Raw genomic sequence first — 20,535 nt, 5'->3', positions numbered from 1 at the left:
CAGGGGGACACAGGGCCAGCAGGGTGACCAGCAGGGTGGGCAGCAGGGCGGGCAGCGGTGGCATGGTGGGCTGGGGGGGAAAGAGAGGGGTTAGGGAGTGATGGAGGGCAGAGGTGACTCCCTGTGGGGCAGGGGGACACAGGGACAGCAGGGTGGAGACACCCATGGGGCAGGGGTGGGTGCAAGGAGGGCACAGGGACAGGAGGGTGACCAGCAGGGTGGGCAGCGGGGCGGGCAGGGGTGGCATGGTGGGCTGGGGGGAAAGAGAGGGGGGTTAGGGGGTGATGGGGGGTGGGGGTGACTCCCTGTGGGGCAGGGGGACACAGGGACAGCAGGGTGGGGACACCCATGGGGCAGGGCTGGGTGCCAGGAGGGCACAGGGACAGGAGGGTGACCAGCAGGGTGGGCAGCAGGGTGGCATGGTGGGCTGGGGGGAGAGAGAGGGGTTAGGGGGTGATGGGGGGCGGGGGTGACTCCCTGTGGGGCAGGGGGACACAGGGACAGCAGGGTGGCACCCCATGGGGCAGGGGTGGGTGCCAGGGGGGCACGAGGACAGGAGAGTCGTGGCTTATGGGGCAGAGGTGAGTACGAGGAGAGCACAGGGACAGCAGGATGGGGACACCCATGGGGCTGGGGTGGGTGACAGGGGGGCACAGGGAAAATGGGGTTGGACCCCCGTGGGGCAGGGGTGGCTCCCTGTGGGGTAGGGGGGCACAGGGGCGGTGGGGGTGACACCCCATGGGGCAGATGTGGCTCGCTGTTGGGTAGGGTGGGTGCCAGGGGGGCACAGGGACAGGAGGGTGGCACCCCATGGGGCAGGGGTGGCTCCCTCTGGGGCAGGGGGACACAGGGTTTGGACCCCCATGGGGCAGGGGTGGGTGACAGGGGGACACAGGGATAGTGGGGTTGGACCCCCGTGGGGCAGATGTGGGTGCCAGGGGGGCACAGGGACAGCAGGGTGGCACCCCATGGGGCAGAGGTGACTCCCTGTGGGGTAGGGGACACAGGGACAGCAGGGTTTGGCCCCCCGTGGGGCAGGGGCTCCCTGTGGGGCGGGGGTTGCACCCCAGGGTGGGCTGGAGGGGACAGAGGGGGGTGACAGGGAGGGCACCCGGGGGTTGAGGGGGTCTCAGTGGGGTGGGGAGGGGGGCAGTGACACCCCATGGGGCAGAGACCCCCCCCCAATGTGGGGCTGGGGGATCTGTGCCCAGCTCGGGGGGAGGTTTGGGGGTCCCCAGGGTGGGGGTCCCGGTGCCCCCATCCCGCTCACCTGGGCCGTGGCTGCTCCGCTCCCTGTGCAGCCGCTGGGCACTGCGGGGTGGGGGCGGCCCCCGGCCCGACCCCCCCCAAATCCCCCCCAAATCCCCCCCCAAATCCCCCCCGGGTCCCTCCAGATGCTGATGGGGAAGGGAGGGGGTAGGAGCCCCCCCCGCTTTGGTCGAACTCCCACAACCCCCTGGGCCCCCCCCCCCAATTAAACCAGATGTTAATTTTTGTTTGGGGGGGGTGAGGAGGATTAGGGGTGCCCACCCCCCCAAACACATCCCTAGGGGGTCCCACGGTGGGGCTGAGCCCCTCGGGGGTTTGGGGGGGCTGGGAGGGCCCTAATCCCCCCCAGTTGTGGGATTAGGGGGGGGCGGGGGGGGGGGATAATCCACTGCTCATCTGCAGCCAGGACCCCCCCAGCACCAGATGAGGGAGGGGGGACACGGGGGGGGGATTTGGGGACTCTGGGGGGTGTGAGGGGGATCCTGGGGGGCTCTGGGGACATTTTGGGGAGGGCTGAGGGGGCCCTGGAGCGGCCCAGGGGGGCCTGGGGGAGACACGGGGGGGGCTGAAGGGACAAGGGGGGCACTGGGGGGGGTCAGTGGGTCTGGGGGGGGGGTCAGTGGGTCTGGGGTGGGTGTCTGGGGGGGGTCAATGGGTCCTGGGGGGGGTCAGTGGGTCTGGGGGGGGTCAGTGGGTCCTGGGGGGGGGTCAGTGGGTCTTGGGGGGGGGTCAGTGGGTCTGGGGGGGGGGTCAGTGGGTCCTGAGGGGGGTGTCTGGGGGGGCTCAGTGGGTCCTAGTGGAGGGGGTCAGTGTCTCTGGGGGGGATCAATGGGTCCTGGGGGGGGGTCAGTGGGTCCTGGAGGGGGTCAGTGGGTCCCGCGGGGAAGTCAGTGTCTCTGGGGGGGGTCAGTGGGTCCTGGTGGGGGTCAATGGGTCCTGGGGGGGGTCAGTGTCTCTGGGGGGGTCAGTGGGTCCCGGGGGCTGTCGGGGGGCTCTGGGGGGGGCACTGGGGGGGTTCCATGGGCCCCAGAACGGGCGGGGCCGTTCCCGCCAAAACTCCGCTCTCCCGTTCCCGCGCAAACCGCGGCGCGCCGCCAGGCCACGCCCCCAACTCAAACCACGCCCACCTCATGCCATAGCACCGCCCCTAGCGCTAGACCACGCCCCCTTCTCGCTTTACGGCTGTTTCGCGACTCCCCCGCCCCTTCCTGGCCGTGCTTTACGGCTGTGTTGGTGTTTTACGACCGCGGCCGGCGGCGCGGTGCGGGTGCGGGGCTGGGGGAGCTCCGGGGGTCCCGGGGGGTTTTTGAGGGGTCCGGGGGGAGTTGGGGGGTGCGGCAGAGCCTGGAGAGGGGTGGGGGCTGCTCTTTAACTCCCTCCTGTCCATCGCAGGGGCCATGGCCGGGGCCGAGCGGGACCTGCACGGGAGGGGCGAGGAGGAGGAGGAGGAGGAAGAAGAGGAAGAGGAGGAGGAAGAAGAAGAAGAAAAGGAGGAAGAAGAAGAGGAAGAAAAGGAGGAAGAAGAGGATGGTCCCGAGGGCTCCCCCGCTGCCGAAGCCCCCTCCGACCCCCCCTCCAAGCCGGTGGTCCCGGGGGTTCTTTATCTGTCCTTCCTCCCGCCGGGGTTCGGGCCCCGCCAGGCCCGGGCGCTGCTGCGGCCGCACGGGGAGCTGGGCAGGGTCTTCCTGCAGCCCCGCGGTGAGTGCGGGGGGTCCTGGCGGCTTCTGGGGGGTCCTCCCACCGCCCTGGGGTGCCAGGGGGTCCCTGGGGGAGGTCAGGGGGCTTTGTTGAACCCCAGCAAGGAGGGGATGAGGGGGTCAGGGCCCACAGACCCCCGGCAGGTTCAGAATTTTGGGGTCGGGTCCCCTCTCAATGCATGGAGAGGGGTTCAGCACCCTTGGGTGGGGGGCTCAGCCCTCCCTGGGGGTCTCACCCCGTTTCTCTCCGCCCAGGAGGCTCCGTGCGGCGGCGGCGGCAGCGCCCGGGGGGCCCCCCGGCCGTGGCGTTCGCCGAGGGCTGGGTGGAATTCCGGGACAAACGCGCGGCCAAACGTGCGGCCAAAATCCTGCACGGGGCCCCCATGGCCCCCCGGCCCCGCAGCCCCTTCCGCCATCACTGCTGGAGCATCAAGGTGAGCGCTGGGGGGTCCTGGGGAGGGGGCTCGGGGGGTCCTGGATGGCCCAGAATCGTTTTAAGGAGGGGTTGGATCCCTTTTTTGGGGAGGGTCTCAGGTCTTTGGATGCCCCTGGGGGAGGGGGGGGACACCTGTGGGGTCCTGGGTGATCGGGACCCTTTGTGGATGAGGGGTTGGGGTAGCCCTGAGTCCCTTTTTGGGGGTCCCAAATGTTGGGTACTGTGTAGGGATCACCTGGGTCCCTTTTTTAGGGGTCCTAGACCTTGGGTACTGTGTAAGGAACACCTGGATTCATTTCTGGGGGGTCCCAGACTTTGGGTACTGTGTAGGACCCCCAAAAGGGTCCCTTTTTGGGGGGTCGCAGACCTTGGGTACAATGTAGGGAACACTTGGGGTCTCTTTTTGGGGGTTCCCAGACCTTGGGGACTGTGTAGGGTGCACCTAGATCCCTTTTTTGGGGGTCCCAGACCTTGGGGATAATGTTGGGAGAACCTGAATCCCTTTTTGGGGGGTCTCAGATGTTGGATACTGTGTAGGGAACACACCTGGGTCCCTTTTTGGGGGTCCCAGACCCTGGGTACTGTGTAGGGAACACACCTGGGTCCCTTTTTGGGGGTCTCAGATGGTTTTGGGGGTTCCTGTTTCAGGGTTCAAGGGGGTCTCCAACACTGAGGGAGGGGTTGGGTTGAATTGGGGGACCCCTCCCACACACCTGGACCAGCAGGTGAGGAGAGTTTGAGCACCCCAAAACCTTGTTGGGGGGGTGGGTTCTGACGTTTTTTGGGGTTTTCTCCTGACCTGTCCCCACTCCTCCCCCCCAGTACCTGCCCGGTTTCCGCTGGCCTCACCTGAGCGAGCGCCTCAGCTACGAGCGCCAGGTGAGGGCTCAGCGCCTCCGCGCCGAGGTGGCCCAGGCCAAACGGGAGGGGGGGTTCTACACCCAGCGCGCCTCCAAAATGGCCAAAGAACCCCCCAAAACCTCCGGAGACCCCGCCAGACCCTCCCCAACCTGGGGCTTCGCCCAAAGACCGACCGAGGAGGAGATCTGGAGGCGCAAAGCTCGGCCCCCGCCGGCCGCGCCCCCCCAGAGCCTGCTGGAGAAGGTGTTTGGGATAGGGAGGTGAGACCCCCTCCTCACATTTGGGGGTCCCAGGTGTCTGGGAAGGCCCCTTCGCACATCAGGGCCCTGTCTGGACACCGCTCCCTTCCTCAAGGACCACAGAATGTTTTATTTTTTTTTCTCCTTAAAACTTTTATTACTTTTAACAAAAATAATTCCTCGCGTTCTCTTTAAATTCTGCCGAGGGGGCGGGGCCAAAGGGGAGGGGGCGGGGTTATGGCTTCGGCGTGAAACTCCCTGAAGGCAGCGCGGGAGGCGGGGAGGGGGCGTGGCTTAAGCAGCTCGGGCCACGCCTCTTTTACCATAAAAGGGCATGGCCTGAGGAAGCAATAGCGGGTGAAATGCGCGAGTGGGCGGAGCCTGATCAGAAGGGCGGGGCTTGAAGCCACGCCCCTCCCCGCGCCTTAAACAGAACATTTAAATCTCTAGGGGGGGGAGGGAGGGCAGGGCTCTTAAAGGGGCCGCGCCCCCATTTCGGGGGGCAGTTCCAGTGTCAAAAAATAGAAGCTCTGGGGGGTGGGGGAGGGGCCCCAGTATGGCACTGGGGAAAGGGGAGAAGGAGCAAACTCGGGGCCCCATAAACCTGATGTCCCCATAAACCTGGGGGGTGGGGGGCAAGCCCCCCCCAAAAAAACGGGTGCTGGGGGCACCCCAATATCCCTGGGAAACCGAACGGGGGGAGTGGTACCAAACTGGGGACTCCCCCCCCTCAAAAATGCCACTAATGGGGTCCCCTCAGCCTCGTGGTGTCACTGGGGGAGGGGCCACCTGACACAGTGGGGGGAGGGGGGGGTCTCCCCAAAATCAGGGTGTCACCCTGGGGTCCCCCCGAGTCCCCCCAGCAGGGTCCTGGGTTCTCCCAAACCTGGGGGGCACCCCCGAATCTCCCAGGAGTGCCCCTCCCCCAGCACACCCTCGGGCTCCATCCCCAAATCCACTCCCCACCCCGAAGGTGCAACACCCCATCCCTGCTCCCCACCCCCACATCCCCCCAATTTCAGTTCCCCCCTCACTTTTAGGTCCCTCATTTTCCATTCCCCCCAATCCCAATTTTATTTCCCCCCCCAATTCCAGTTCAACCATCACTTCCCAAATCAACCCCCTCCCAAAAAAAAAAAATTTTGGTTCCTTTTCCACTTTTCACCACTTTCCCATCCCCATTTCCTTCCCTTTAAACCCCCTTCCCAAATTAACCTCTTTGCATTCCCAATCCTCATCTCCCACCATCCATCCCCCCCCACACCCAAATTCCCCCCAAAAATCCCTCAATGCCCCTCCCCCGCCAGCAGCTGGCAGGGCCGGCAGCTCCTCCCCCCCCTCACCAGGACGTGGCAGCGAGGGGCTGGGGGCCGGCCCGGGGGTCCCGGGGGTCCTGGGCAGGGCCCATAAGCCTCGAGATCACAGAGCAGCTCCACGAGGTCCAGCACAGAGCGCAGTGGGGGGCGCCGGGCCAGCACCTCGTGCCCGGGGGGCACCGGGCGGCCGCGGGCGACCAAGACGCGGAAAGCCAAGCCCGGGTTGAGCAGCACGGCCGCGGCGGCCATGGAGGAGCGGGGGCAGCGCTGGACCAGCCTCAATCCACGAGCAGGGCACGGCCCGGGGCCGCCGTCAGCCCCCACAACCCCCCAGTGAGCCGGGAGGGGAATCTCGGCCAGTTCCTCCAGGAAGGAGCCGGGCCAGAGCTGGGGGGCGGGGGGCAGCGGGAAGGGCTGTGGGGGAGAAGGGGTTAATGGGGTGGGGGGAAGGAGAAGCCTAAAAGTCTTCTTAGGTAGTGGGGACCCCCCCCATTCTGAAAAGGTCTGATTGAGACCCTCCCCAAAAACTCAAGGATCCCCCCAAAAATCCCAAGGACCGCTCCTAAAAATCTCAAACCCAAATCACCAGGATCCCAAAAACCCCTCAAGAGTCCCTTTCCCAAATCACTAGGACTCCAAAACCCCAAGGACCCCCTCAAAAAGTCCCTTCCCCAACTCACCACGACCCCAAAAAGCCAAGGACTGCCCCCAAAAGCCCCTTTCCCAAATCACCCAGACACAAAAATACAAGGACCACGCCCCAAAAGTCACCAGAACCCTAAAAACCTTAAGGATCCCCCCCCAAAAATCCCATCCCCAACTCACCAGGACCCCAAAAACCCCAAGGACCCCCTCAAAAAGTCCCTTCCCCAACTCACCACGACCCCAAAAAGCCAAGGACTGCCCCCAAAAGCCCCTTTCCCAAATCACCCAGACACAAAAATACAAGGACCACGCCCCAAAAGTCACCAGAACCCTAAAAATCTTAAGGATCACCCCCAAAAGTCCCTTCCCCAACTCTCCAGGACCCCAAAAACCCAAGGAACCCCCCCAGAAGTCACCAGAACCCTAAAAACCTTAAGGATCCCCCCCCAAAAATCCCATCCCCAACTCACCAGGACCCCAAAAACCACAAGGACCCCCCAAAAGTCCCTTCCCAAACTCACCAGGACCCCAAAAACCCAAGGACTCTCCCCCAAAAGTCACCAGAACCCCAAAAACCTCTCAAGAGTTCCTTTCCCAAATCACCCAGACCCCAAAAACTCAATGACCACCCCCAAAAATCCCATCCCCAACTCACCAGGACCCCAAAAATCCAAGAACCCTCCCAAAAGTCACCAGAATCCCCAAAAACCCCAAGGACCCCCCCACGCAAAAGTCACTAGGACCCCAAAAGTCCCTTCCCTGATTCACCAGGACCCCAAAAACCCCAAGGACCCCCACAAAAGTCCCTTCCCCAACTCTCCAGGACCCCAAAAACCCAAGGAACCCCCCCCAAAAGCCCCTTTCCCAAATCACCCAGACACAAAAATACAAGGACCACGCCCCAAAAGTCACCAGAACCCTAAAAATCTTAAGGATCACCCCCAAAAGTCCCTTCCCCAACTCTCCAGGACCCCAAAAACCCAAGGAACCCCCCAGAAGTCACCAGAACCCTAAAAACCTTAAGGATCCCCCCCCAAAAATCCCATCCCCAACTCACCAGGACCCCAAAAACCACAAGGACCCCCCAAAAGTCCCTTCCCAAACTCACCAGGACCCCAAAAACCCAAGGACTCTCCCCCAAAAGTCACCAGAACCCCAAAAACCTCTCAAGAGTTCCTTTCCCAAATCACCCAGACCCCAAAAACTCAATGACCACCCCCAAAAATCCCATCCCCAACTCACCAGGACCCCAAAAATCCAAGAACCCTCCCAAAAGTCACCAGAATCCCCAAAAACCCCAAGGACCCCCCACGCAAAAGTCACTAGGACCCCAAAAGTCCCTTCCCTGATTCACCAGGACCCCAAAAACCCCAAGGACCCCCACAAAAGTCCCTTCCCCAACTCTCCAGGACCCCAAAAACCCAAGGAACCCCCCAAAAGTCACCAGAACCCTAAAAACTTTAAGGATCCCCCCCCAAAAATCCCATCCCCAACTCACCAGGACCCCAAAACCCCAAGGACTCCCCCCAAAAGTCACCAGGACCTCAAAACTCCAAGAACCCTCCCCCAAAAGTTCCTTTCCCAACTCACCAGGACCCCAAAAACCCCAAGGACCACTCCTAAAAATCCCATCCCCCAATTCACCAGGACCCCAAAAACCCCAAGGACTCTCCCCCAAAAGTCACCAGAACCCCAAAAACCTCTCAAGAGTTCCTTTCCCAAATCACCTAGACCCCAAAAACTCAATGACCACCCCCAAAAATCCCATCCCCAACTCACCAGGACCCCAAAACCCAAAGAACCACCCCCCTAAAAGTCACCAGAACCCCCAAAAACCCCAAGGACCCCCCCCCCCCCAAAAGTCACTAGGACCCCAAAAGTCCCTTCCCTGATTCACCAGGACCCTAAAAACCCCAAGGACCCCCACAAAAGTCCCTTCCCCAACTCTCCAGGACCCCAAAAACCCAAGGAACCCCCCCAAAAGTCACCAGAACCCTAAAAACTTTAAGGATCCCCCCCAAAAATCCCATCCCCAACTCACCAGGACCCCAAAATCCCAAGGACTCTCCCCCAAAAGTTCTTTCCCCGCCAAATCACCAAGACCCAAAAACCCAAGTACATCCCCCAAAAGTCCCTTCCCTGATTCACCAGGACCCCAAAAACCCAATGACCACCCCCAAAATTTCTTTCCCAACTCATCAGGACCCCAAAAACCCCAAGGAACACCCCCAAAGTCCCTTCCCAAAATCACCACGACCCCAAAAACCCCCCAAAGTTCCCAATTCTCAGACACCCCCCACCTCAATCCCCTCTAAAGCCTCCCCAGGACACCCCAAACTCCTTCCTGAGACCCCTCAACCCATCAAGAGCCCCCCCAGGACCCCTCCCCAAATTCCTCACACCCTCTCCTCCCCCTCCCCTTCCTCACCACTCTGTTGCCTCCCTCCTCCTCCTCTTCCTCCTCCTCCTCCTCGCTCTCATCCAGCACCACCAGCGGGGCGGAGGGGGGCACCTGGGGGTGATGACAGAGGCTCAGGGACCCCCCCAAACCACAGGGACCCCCCCCAAATCCCAGAGACCCCCCCCCAAATCCCAGTTTCCCCCCTTACCGGCACCAGGGATGCGCTGGGCTGCGGCTGCTCCTGCTTCACGCGGGGGGTGGCGGCGATCAGGACCCCCAAATCCCCCGGGGGGGGCTGCAAAAAAAAGGGGAAGGGGCGTTATGGGGGGGTCCCAAGCACGCTGAGGAGGCTCAGGGGGGTTTTTGGGGTCCCACTCACCCTTTGTGGGGCGGCGCTGGGCTCCGGGGGGGCCCCTTTGAGGCGGGGGGCTGAGGCGATGAGGAGCCCCAGGCGGGGGTCCTGGGGGGCAGGGGGGGTCACAGGGGGGTCCCAGGTGTCCAGGGAGGGTCCCAGGCGGCCAGGGGGTCTCACCTCGAGGCGGGGGAGGGGTCCAGCCTCCTCCTTGATGGGGCAGAGGCGCAGGGGGGGGCCTGGGAGGGGTCCTGGGCTGTTCTCAGCCCCCCCCAGCAGCTCCTCCTTGTCCTGTGGTGGGGGGAGGGGGCACATCAGGGCAGCCAGGTGAGACCCCCCCCCAAATCCCCTCCAGGTATCCAGGAGAGAATTCCCCCACCCAAAAATAATGACCCAGGTGTCTGCAGAGGAACCCCCACACCTCATCCCGCGTGGGGAAACTGAGGCACACACTTGGGGGTCACAGGAGAGGGGTCTGGGGTCCCCAAAACCCCCCCAGAGCCCCTCCCCAGAGGGGGGGTCCCCTCCCCTGACGCCTGGGTGCCCCCGAGGGGGGAGCAAAGCAGCGAAGCAGCAAAGCAAGCACAGCAAAATGGGGAGGGGGATTTATGGAGGGGGTGAGGGTCCCAAAAGAACAAGGGGGGGGGTCCCGTTACCTGGCGGGGGGGGCGGGGCAGGCGGCGGCTCCGGGCGGCGGCGCGGGGGGGCCGGCGGCGGCGGAGGGGCCTGGACGGGGGGAGGGGGCGGCCCCAGCTCCAGGGGGGACCCCAGCGACCCCCCCCCACCGGCAGCAGCCGCCTCTGCGCCGGGAGAGAGACCTCAGAGGGGGTGGGGCACCAAGGGGAGGGGGATGTGGGTTTTGGAAGGAATAAACCGCCCCCCACCCTCAACCCAAGGTGGGGCTGGTTGGTGAGGGACCCCCACAAACCACCCCCAATAAAAAATAAAAGGGTCCCGGGGTGAGCCCCCCAAAGCCAAGCAATGCAGGAAGGACCCAGGCGTCCGGGCAACCCCCCTCCCCACCCCAAAAAACAAGACCCAGGTGTCCAGGTGCCACCTGGGTACCAATCAACACCCTCCCCTCCCCCTCTCCCACCCCAAATTTATTCATACTGGTCCAAACTGGGCTGCACCCAGCGCCGGGGCGGGCAGTGGGGGGGAGCCTGAACCTTTGCGCGTGCCTCAGTTTCCCCAGGCGAAGGAGTCGGGAGTCGCTGAGGAGAGGGGGCGGAGGGGACGCCCGGGGCTCGCTGGGACGTTACTGGGAGGCACTGGGAGGAAGGCACTGGGGGGCACCCACCATGGCACAGCGCAGGCACTGCCTCCAGCGGCACTTCTGGCGCTTGAGGTTCTGCCCCCCGAACTTGGGCTTGTCCCGGCAGAAGTCGCAGCGGCCGCAGTCGGCCGGGCGCCGGCACGCCGCGCACACCCCGCAGCGCCGGCTGGCCCGGCTCCGCACCCCCCGCTGCCGGCAGAGAGCGGGGTCACCCCCAAATGTCCCCCCCGAGGCCGGGGCAGGGTGGTGTTAGTGCGGGAGCAGCGGTTAGGAGCGTTGCGGTGAGTGCGGCAGTGTTAGGGGTGTTACGGTAGGCGCGGCTATTAGAGGCGTTACTCTTTATATTAGGAGGATTATGGTAACCAAACCCTGCTGAGGGGGGGTTTGGGGTAGTGAACCCCATTATTTGGAGGATTACAGAGCTGGCTCAGACCCCACCTGCAGCTGTGAACAGTTTTTGGGAGTGACCTGGCCCCAGCATTAGGGGTATTACGGTACCAACACCCCAATATCTGTGGGGTTTGAATGTGCTGAACCCAAATATTCAGCCTGGGAACGGCTCATGGGATCATTACGGTACCTGCACCCCATTATTGCAGGGCCTGAACCCCGTTATTAGCAACAGGTGCAGCTTTTAAGAGAATTATGGTATCTGTATCCCTTATGGTTCATCAGCATTGAGAGCTGGAACAGCCTGTAGGATCATTACGGTACCTGCACCCCATTATTGCAGGGCCTGAGCCCCACTTTTAAGAGAATTACGGTACCTGCACCCCATTATTGCAGGGCCTGAACCCCATTATTAGCGGCTGGCACAGCCTTTAGGATCATTATGGTACCTGCACCCCAATTTTGAATTTTTTTCAAGCCCTTATATTAAGAGCATTACGGCTCCCCAGCCCCTAATAGCTGCCCTGGGAGGGGCGTGGCCATGGGTGGAGGGGGCGTGGCCAGCACCTGTCACTCACCCCGCGGGGCCCGGGGGGCTTCGGGGGTCGCCCCGGCTTCTTCTTCTCCTTGCCCTTGGTCAGGATCTTCTGGGAGGGAGGGAGGGGTGGGGGTCAGTGGGGGGGTCTGGGGGGTTCCAGGTGTGCCCAGGTGTGCCCAGTGTGCCACACTCACTCTGTGCCTGCTGCTGGAGGCGTCGCTGGGCTCCCGCTCCATGGGGGGCTTCCATTTCTGTGGGGGGCAAGAAATGGGGTGAGGGGTCCCCAAGAACACCCGGGGGTCCCTAAGGAACACCCAGGGGTCCCCAAAGAAACACCCTGGAGGTCCCCAAGGAACACCTGGAGCACCCCAAGAACACCCGGGGGGTCCCTAAGGAACATCTGAGGGTCCCCAAGGACACCTGGGGGTCCCCAAGGAACACCTGAGGATTTCCAAAAAACACCTGGAGGTCCCTAAGGAACACCCAGGGGTCCCCAAGGAACACCCAGGGGACTCCAAAAACACCCGAGGGTCCCCAAGGAACACCCGGGGCTCCCCAAAAAACACCTGGGGGTCCCCAAGGAACACCTGGAGCAACCCGGGGGTCCCCAAGAAACACCCGGGGGTCCCCAAGGAACACCTGGAGCACCCGGGGCTCCCCAAAAAACACCTGGGGGTCCCTAAGGAACACCCGGGGGTCCCCAAGGAACACCTGGGGGACTCCAAAAACACCTTGGGCTCGCCAAAAAACACCTGGGGGTCCCCAAGAACATCCGGGGGACCCCAAGGAACACCTGAGTGTCCCCAAGGAATACCCAAGGGTCCCCAAGAACACCCAGGGGTCCCCAAGGAACACCCGGGGCTCCCCAAAAAGCACCTGGGGGTCCCCAAGGAACACCCTTGAGGTTCCCAAGGAACACCCGGGGGACCCTAAGGAACACCTGGGGCACCCCAAGAACACACGGGGGTCTCCAAAGAACACCTGGGGCACCCCAAAGAACACCTGGGGGTCCCCAAGGAACACTTGGGGAACCCCTAAGAACACCCAAGGGTCCCCAAGAACAGCCAGGGGTCCCCAAAGAATACCTGAGGGTCCCCAAGAACACCCGGGGGTCCCTGGTGTGCCCACCCTGTGGGTCCCCAAAGAACACCCGGAGGTCCCCAAGGAACACCCGAGGGTCCCCGCTGTGCCCACCCCGGGGGTCCCACACTCACCTCCGTCAGGGGCAGCGGGCTCTGGCTCTTCTTGGCCGCTCTGGCTTTCTGTGGGGACACACACAGGGTGGGGGGGGTCAGCAGGGGACACTGGGGGTGCTGGGGTGACCCCGGGGTGACCCTGGGGGGGACAGTCCCACCTTGGGGCGCAGGCAGCGGCGCCGCAGGCAGCGCCACTGGCGCTTGAGGCCGGGCTGCAGGCGCCGCAGGCAGATGCAGCAGCTGCCGCAGTCCTCGGTGCTCAGGCAGCCGGAGCAGGAGCCGCAGCCCAGGCCCTGCGGAGACACGGGAGATGTGGGAGAACAGGGGTGAATGTGTGCCAGACAGGGGACAGAGGGACAGGGGACAGAGGGACAGGGCAGGAGCCGCAGCCCAGGCCCTGCGGAGACACGGGAGATGTGGGAGAACAGGGGTGAATGTGTGCCAGACAGGGGGACAGGGGACAGAGAGACAGGGGACAGAGGGACAGGGCAGGAGCCGCAGCCCAGGCCCTGCGTGGACACAGGAGATGTGGGAGAAGAGGGGTGAATGTGTGCCAGACAGGGGACACAGGGACAGGGGGGACACAGGGACAGGGGGGACACAGGGACAGGGGGGACACAGGGACAGGGGGGACACAGGGACAGGGGGGACACAGGGACAGGGGGGACACAGGGACAGGGGGGACACAGGGACAGGGGGCAGGAGCCGCAGCCCAGGCCCTGTGGGGACACGGGAGATGTGGGAGAACAGGGGTGAATGTGTGCCAGACAGGGGGACAGGGGACAGAGGGCAGGAGCTGCAGCCCAGGCCCTGCAGGGACACGGGAGATGCGGGAGAACAGGGGAAAAGAGGGGAGAATGTCTGCCACAGACAGGGGACAGGGGACACAGGGACAGGGGACAGAGGGACAGGGCAGGAGCCGCAGCCTAGGCCCTGTGGGGACACAGAAATTACACAGAAAATACGGGATAAGAGGGGATAATAGAGGAGAACATGGGTGAATGTGTGCCACAGACAGAGGACAGAGGGACACAGGGACAGAGGGAGGAACCACAGCCCAGGAACTGCAAGGACATGGGAGTCACACGGGAAATGTGGGACAACAGGAGAAAAGAGGGGAGAATGTGTGCCACAGACAGGGGACAGAGGGACAGGGGACAGAGGGACAGGGGACAGAGGGACAGGGGACAGAGGGGACAGGGCAGGAGCTGCAGCCCAGGCCCTACAGGGACAATGGGGCAGGACGTGGAATTACACGGGTAAACGTGGGATAATATGGGATAACACGGGATAACCGACACGGGATAACCGACATGGGATAACACAGGATAACCGACACGGGATAACGGGTGAATATCACAACCCCCCCTGTGACTGTCACACCCCGGGGTCACAGCCACACACAAGGGACACAGGGACAGGGGGAGAGGACAGGAGCCATATCCAGGCCCTGCAGGAACATGGAGTAACAGTGACACAGGGGGGATGTCGGTGACACCAACGGGGGTGACAGCGATATGGGGGGGTACTGGTGACACCCAGGGGTGTGACAGTGACAGGGGGAGTGCTGGTGACACTGGGAGGCTGTTAGTGACACTGAGGGGTGTGACAGTGACAAGGGGGGATGTTGGTGACACCATGGGGCTGTCGGTGAAACCTAGGGATGTGACAGTGATGGGGGGGTATTGGTGACACTGAGGGGCTGTTGGTGACACCCAGGGGTGTGACAGTGACAGGGGGAGTGCTGGTGACACTGGGAGGCTGTTAGTGACACCCAGGGGTGTGACAGTGACAGGGGGCTGTTGGTGACACTGGGAGGCTGTTAGCGACACCCAGGGGTGTGACAGTGACAAGGGGGGTGCTGGTGACACTGGGAGGCTGTTAGCGACACCCAGGGGTGTGACAGTGACAGGGGGAGTGCTGGTGACACTGGGAGGCTGTTAGCGACACCCAGGGGTGTGACAGTGACAGGGGGCTGTTGGTGACACTGGAGGGGCTGTTGGTGACACCCAGGGATGTGACAGTGACCCTGGGGTGTGACAGTGACAGGGGGAGTGCTGGTGACACTGGGAGGCTGTTAGTGACACCCAGGGGTGTGACAGTGACAGGGGGCTGTTGGTGACACCCAGGGATGTGACAGTGACGGGGGGGATTTTTGTGACACCGAGGGGGTGTTGGTGACATCCAGGGGTGTGACAGTGATGGGGGGGTGTGACAGTGACCCTGGGGTGTGACAGTGACAGGGGGATGTCAGTGACACCCAGGGGTGTGACAAGTGGTGTGACAGTGACAGGGGTTGTCACAGTGACCCCGGGGTGTGACAGGGGATGTGACAGTGACGCCAGAGTGTAACAGTGACCCTGGGGTGTGACAGTGACAGGGGGATGTCAGTGACACCCAGGGGTGTGACAAGTGGTGTGACAGTGACAGGGGTTGTCACAGTGACCCCGGGGTGTGACAGGGGATGTGACAGTGACGCCAGAGTGTAACAGTGACCCTGGGGTGTGACAGTGACAGGGGGATGTCAGTGACACCCAGGGGTGTGACAAGTGGTGTGACAGTGACAGGGGGGTGTCACAGTGACCCCGGGGTGTGACAGGGGATGTGACAGTGACCCTGGGGTGTGACAGTGACAGGGGGATGTCGGTGACACCCAGGGGTGAGACAGTGACAGGGGGGCGTCACAGTGACCCTGGGGTGTGACACCAAGGGGGTGACAATGACAGAGAGGATGTGACAGTGACGGGGGGGTGTGACAGTGACAGAGGGGATGTTGGTGACACCAGGAGTGTGACAGGCGGTGTGACAGTGACAGAGGGGTGTCACAGTGACCCCGGGGTGCGACAGTGACAGAGGGGGTGCGACAGTGACCCCAGGGGTGTGACAGTGACAGAGGGGGTGTTGGTGACATCCAGGGGTGTGACGGTGACAGGGGGTGTGACAGTGACCCCGGGGTGTGACAGTGACGGGGGGCTGTCGGTGACACCGAGAGGGTGTTGGTGACATCCAGGGGTGTGACGGTGACAGGTGGATGTGACAGTGACAGGGGGATGTCACACTGACCCCGGGGTGTGACAGTGACCCCAGGGTGTGACAGGGGATGTGACAGTGACAGGGGGGATGTCACAGTGACCCCAGGGTGTGACAGTGACAGAGGAGATGTCACAGTGACCCCAGGGTCCCGGTACCTTCTTGACGATGCGCAGGCAGCGGCGCAGGAGGCACTTGGGGGCGCGGCCGGGCCCGGCGGGGGCCCCGGGGGGGTTGCGGGCGCAGGCGCTGCAGATGCCGCAGTCCTCGGGGATGCGGCAGGCCTGGCACGAGCCACAGCCCACCCGCTGTGGGGAGGGGGGTCAGGGCTCTGGGGGGACCCCAAAACCCCCTGAGGGAGCTTGGGGACACCCAGGGGTGCAAATCTCCCTCCTGAGGGAGCTTGGGGACACCCAGGGGTACAAATCTCCCCCCTGAGGGATTTGGGGACACCCAGGGGTGCAATTCTCCCCCTGAGGGATTTGGGGACACCCAGGGGTGCAATTCTCCCCCTGTGGGTTTTGGGGTACCTTGTAGAATCGCTGCTCCCGGTTGAAGTCTCGTCTCTGGGCTGGGGAGATGCAGGAAGGGGGGTCAGGGTCACCCCAACTTTGCTGGGATCCCTCCCTGACCCCCTCCCTCCCTCCCTCCCCAAATCCTTCAGGCTCTCTTCCCCCCTCCCAGAATGATCCAAAACAGAAGGAAAGGAGGCAAGGAGGAATCAGGGAGGAAGAGAAATGTGAAGTTCCAGAAAAATGAAATGATAATTATGCGGTTAAAGCAAAATGATGATGATGATGATGGAAAAAGAAAGCCTCAGAGAATAAAGAACAAGAAGAAGAGCAGGAAAAAGAAGAGGATAAACCAAACAAAGCTCTGGGAGAGCTGAGGAAGGTGGGAGAAGACTCAGAGTGAAGAGGAGGGCGCTGAGGCCGAAGCTCACCACGGCAGTCGGGGCAGAGCCAGCGGCAGCGGCGCTGGGGGGGCAGGGACACCCCTGGGAACAGAGTGTGGCAGCTGGCACAAAGCCTGCAGAGGAGGGGGCACATCTTGGGGAGGGGTCAACATCCCCAGTACCCCCCCAGCCCCTGGGGATCCCCAAATCCCCCTGAGGGATCCCCCCAAACTTTCCACAGGGACCCCAAATCCTCTCTCTGGGGGTCACACCCTGTTCCTGGGACCCCCACCCACACCTGGAGGACCCCATGACCCCCCAGGGACCCTCCACCCAAGGGATCCTATAACCCTCACCCCCACCTGAAGGACCCCAGGGGGCCCCACCCCTACCTGGAGGACCCCATGATTCCCCAGGGACCCCCCACCCCCAACTGGAGGACCCCATGACCCCTTACCTGGAGGACCCCAGGGACCCCCAACTGGGGGACCCCATGACCCCCCAAGGACCTCCCACCCCCACCTGAGGGACCCCACAACCCCCCAGGGACCCCCCACCCCCACCTAGGGGATTCCATGACCCCCCAGGGACCCCCCACCCCCACCTAGGGGGATTCCACGACCCCCTAGAGACCCCCACCTCCAACTGGGGGACCCCACGACCCCCTAGGGACCCCCACCCCCACCTAGGGGAACTCCATGACCCCCCATGGACCCCCCACCTCCAACTGGGGGACCCCCCACCCCCACCTAGGGGATTCCATGACCCCCCAGGGACCCCCCACCCCCACCTAGGAGACTCCATGACCCCCCAGGGACCCCGTACCCCCAAGTGGGGGACTCCACGACCCCCTAGAGACCCCCACCCCCAACTGGGGGACCCCACGACCCCCTAGGGACCCCCTACCCCCAACTGGAGAACCCCACGACCCCCTAGGGACCCCCTACCCCCAACTGGAAGACCCCACGACCCCCCAAGGAGCCCCCACTCACGCCACCACCCCATCCTGGGGGGGCTCCAGGGGCGGCCGCTTCCGGGTCCTGCGCAGGGTGGGGTCTGATGGGGGCGTGGCCTCGAGTGAAAGGGGCGTGGCCTGGATGGGGATGGGCAGGGCTGGGAACGATGAGGGCGGAGCCTCATGGGAGAGGGGCGGGGCCTTCACGGTCTCAGCCCCGCCCACCACCTCCATCTCCTCCTTCTTGAAGATTTTGGGGGGCTCTGGGAGGGGCACGGTGGGCAGGTGCCATTTGGGGGCCTTCTTGGTCTGAAAGGCAGAAAATAGAGGCGGATCACAAGGTGGAGTGAGCCCTCCCAAACTTCAAAACCCCCATTTCTGCTCCTCCTCAATTTAAGGACCCCTTATTCCCACCCCCACCCCCCAATTTAGGGTCTCCTCACCCTCATTTCCCTCGATCCCATCTCTTTATTCCACCCCCCATTCCATCCTCATGTGGGGTTTTCCCCCCTGGAGAGCTCCAGGTTTCCCTCCCCAAGGTTTTTTAGGATTTTGGTGCCCCCTCCCCTGGTTTTTAGGGCCCCTCCCAGGTTCCAAACCCCCGTACCCGGGTGTGGCTGGGCCGTTGCAGCCCTGATTTGAAGTCGAAGTTGCTCAGGTCGTGCCCGGGGCCCAGGAACCGCCGCAGCTCGATCTTGCTGCGGAACTTCTGCCCTGTGGGGCTGCCGGGGAGCTCGGGTCAGAGGGGGCTCAGAACCCCGGGGAAGGGACCCCAAAACCCCACGGAAGGGACCCCAAAACCCTGAGAAAGGGACCCCAACCCCCAGGAGGGTCCCTGACCCTCGGGGAGCCCCCCAAATGTCAAAGGGAAACAGTGGGACAACGAGAAAGGGAGGAACAAACAAACCCCAAATCTCCCCCCACCCCGAGCCCCAAAACAGCCTGGAAAAATCTCAGGGGAGTGAAAATATTTAGGGATGAGGGCACTGGAGCGAAATCCCCCCACAAAACACCACAAGGAGTGGGGACTGAATCCCCAAATGGACCCGGGATGGGGTCGAGGATGGTAGGAGGGAGCTACAGATGAGGGTGAAAGGGCAGAACCGGCCCCACCCGCGGTGTTGGGGGATTTTTTAGGGGTGAAATAGGGTCTGGGGAAGGGGTACCTCCTGTAGTAGGTGTCGCTGCGGCCGCTGGTGGCTCCGGATTTCCGAAAAGCTTCGCGGCGCTGCCAGCCCGGGCCCAGCGCCGGGCACTCGGCCCAGCCCTCGGCCATCCTGCGCTGGGGCTGAGACCCCCACGGAGGGGTGGGTGGGGGTCAGGACCCGCCCCGGTAACCAAAACACCCCCGGACCCCTCCCCCAAACACAGCCCGGCCACGCCCCCCTCCCCACGTGACCCCAGCCTCCCCTCCCCCACCGCCAGCTCCCCTCCCCCACACAAACACAGCTCCAAATCCGCCCCTCCCCCCCCTCCCCTCCCCCAGCACGGACACCCCCAAAATTCGGCCTCCGTCCATGCTCGCACCCCTCAAGGGTCCGTCCCCCACCCCAACGCCCCCCAAGTGGCTTCTCCCCCTTAAAAATCCCCTCTAAACTCCCCCTCCTCCTCATAAACTGCCCCTCCCCCTCACGAGCAACCCCCAAACTGCCCCTCCCCCTCACGAACAACCCCCAAACTGCCCCTTCCCCTCCAAAACAGCCCTCAAAATCTCCCTCCCCTCCATAAACAACCCCCAAGCTGTCCCTCCCCCTCACAAACTACCCCTTCCCCCTCACGAACTACCCCGCTCCCTCACAAACTGCCCCCAAACCCCCCCGTCCATTCCCCTCACAAATCCTCCCCAACCGCCCCCCTCACGGCCCGCCTTTCCCTACCGGCCGCGTCTCCCCGCTCGGCTCCCTCAGGCTCCCCGCTCCACTCCACAACCCCGCCGCAGTCCCGCAGTCCCTCACCGTTCCCATCCGCCCCCGCTTGTGGCGCAGCTCTTCCTCTTCCTCCTCCTCTTCCTCCTCCTCTTCCTCCGGCGACGCCGCGAGGCCGCGGGGGGCGGAGGGGGCGGGGCCCCGCGCCGGAAGCGGAAATAGCAAGCGGGAAGAGTAGGGGGCGGGGTTTAGGATCACGTGATACAGCACCGACCAATAGGAAAGGCAGAGCTAGGGAGGGGCGGGGCGATCTGTGGAGTTAGGGGCACATGACCGCTGAGACACGTGATGAGGGAGGGGCGGGGTTATGCTAATGAACCCCGGTGTGGGCGTGGTTATTCTAATGAGCACTGCGCGCTCCCCTCCGCTCCATTGGGATTTTTCCCCACGCCCAGGACCCTCCGAACCCCCCCAAAAGAGCCCCCCAAAACCGTCAGGGACCCCTCAATCCCCCTCAGGATGCTGCTCCCATTTCCCCACCCAGGATCCCCCCCAAAGGACTCCCCAAAATCGCCAGGGACCCCTCAATCCCCTCCAGGTTGCTGCTCCCCTTTCCCCCACCCAAAGGACCCCCCAAAACCTCCACGAGGTTGCTGCTCCCATTTTTTCCCCCCAGGATCCCCCCAAAGGATTCCCCAACACCGCCAGGGACCCGTCAATTTTCCCAAGGATGCTGCTCCCCTTTCCCTCCACCCAAAGGACACCCCAACACCGCCAGGGACCCCTCAATCCCCTCCAGGTTACTGCTCCCCTTTCCTCCCCATCCAAAGGACCCCCCAAAAACCTCCTCGAGGTTGCTGCTCCCATTTTTTCTCCCCAGGATCCCCCCAAAGGACTCCCCAAAACCGCCAGGGACCCCTCAATCTCTTCCAGGTTCCTGCTCCCATTTCTCCTCCAGGATCACCTCAAAGGACTCCCCAAAACCACCAGGGACCCCTCAACTCCCCCAAGGTTGCTGTTCCCATTTCCACCCCCCCTTGCCCTCTAAGGACCCCCCAAACCTTCTCAGGTCCCCCCACTCAGCTGCCTCCAAGGCCAGCAAAGGGATCCCCACAAACTCTGCAGGACCTGGGGTGGTACCAGTCCCAAAATTCCTGCAAAAGGGACCCCCAGG

General features: G+C 63.3%; 2 protein-coding genes across 7 annotated transcripts; one reads left to right on the top strand and one right to left on the bottom strand.

Moving 5' to 3' along the window:
• Positions 1-2,465: 2,465 nt before the first annotated feature.
• On the top strand, positions 2,466-4,678 carry LOC117009317 (activator of basal transcription 1-like). The gene is made up of 4 exons (XM_033083556.1): positions 2,466-2,536; positions 2,662-2,967; positions 3,222-3,400; positions 4,225-4,678. Exons 2-4 carry the CDS (start codon positions 2,667-2,669, stop codon positions 4,525-4,527), a joined length of 783 nt encoding a protein of 260 aa, XP_032939447.1. The 5' UTR covers positions 2,466-2,536; positions 2,662-2,666; the 3' UTR covers positions 4,528-4,678.
• A 952-nt stretch (positions 4,679-5,630) lies between these two features.
• Positions 5,631-19,559, bottom strand: MBD1 (methyl-CpG binding domain protein 1). 6 transcript variants are annotated; one of them, XM_033083550.2, is made up of 16 exons: positions 19,374-19,559; positions 18,663-18,784; positions 18,104-18,218; positions 17,534-17,805; positions 16,590-16,675; positions 16,177-16,217; positions 15,805-15,954; positions 12,775-12,909; positions 12,635-12,682; positions 11,615-11,671; positions 11,461-11,529; positions 10,517-10,681; positions 9,244-9,507; positions 9,073-9,159; positions 8,892-8,975; positions 5,631-6,232 (listed from the first exon to the last, which is right to left on the bottom strand). In XM_033083550.2, the coding sequence occupies exons 1-16, from the start codon at positions 19,458-19,460 to the stop codon at positions 5,789-5,791; spliced, it is 2,226 nt and encodes a 741-aa protein (XP_032939441.1). In that variant the 5' UTR covers positions 19,461-19,559; the 3' UTR covers positions 5,631-5,788. The 6 variants fall into 6 exon arrangements, with proteins under 6 accessions (XP_032939441.1, XP_032939442.1, XP_032939443.1 ...); XM_033083551.2 differs by having other exon boundaries at positions 11,461-11,526; XM_033083552.2 differs by having other exon boundaries at positions 5,632-6,232; positions 19,452-19,559.
• Between the last annotated feature and the right edge of the window lie 976 nt (positions 19,560-20,535).

The sequence above is a fragment of the Catharus ustulatus genome, chromosome 32 (genome assembly GCF_009819885.2).
Source record: "Catharus ustulatus isolate bCatUst1 chromosome 32, bCatUst1.pri.v2, whole genome shotgun sequence".
NCBI lineage: Eukaryota > Metazoa > Chordata > Aves > Passeriformes > Turdidae > Catharus > Catharus ustulatus.
This window is presented reverse-complemented; position numbering and strand designations above follow the sequence as displayed.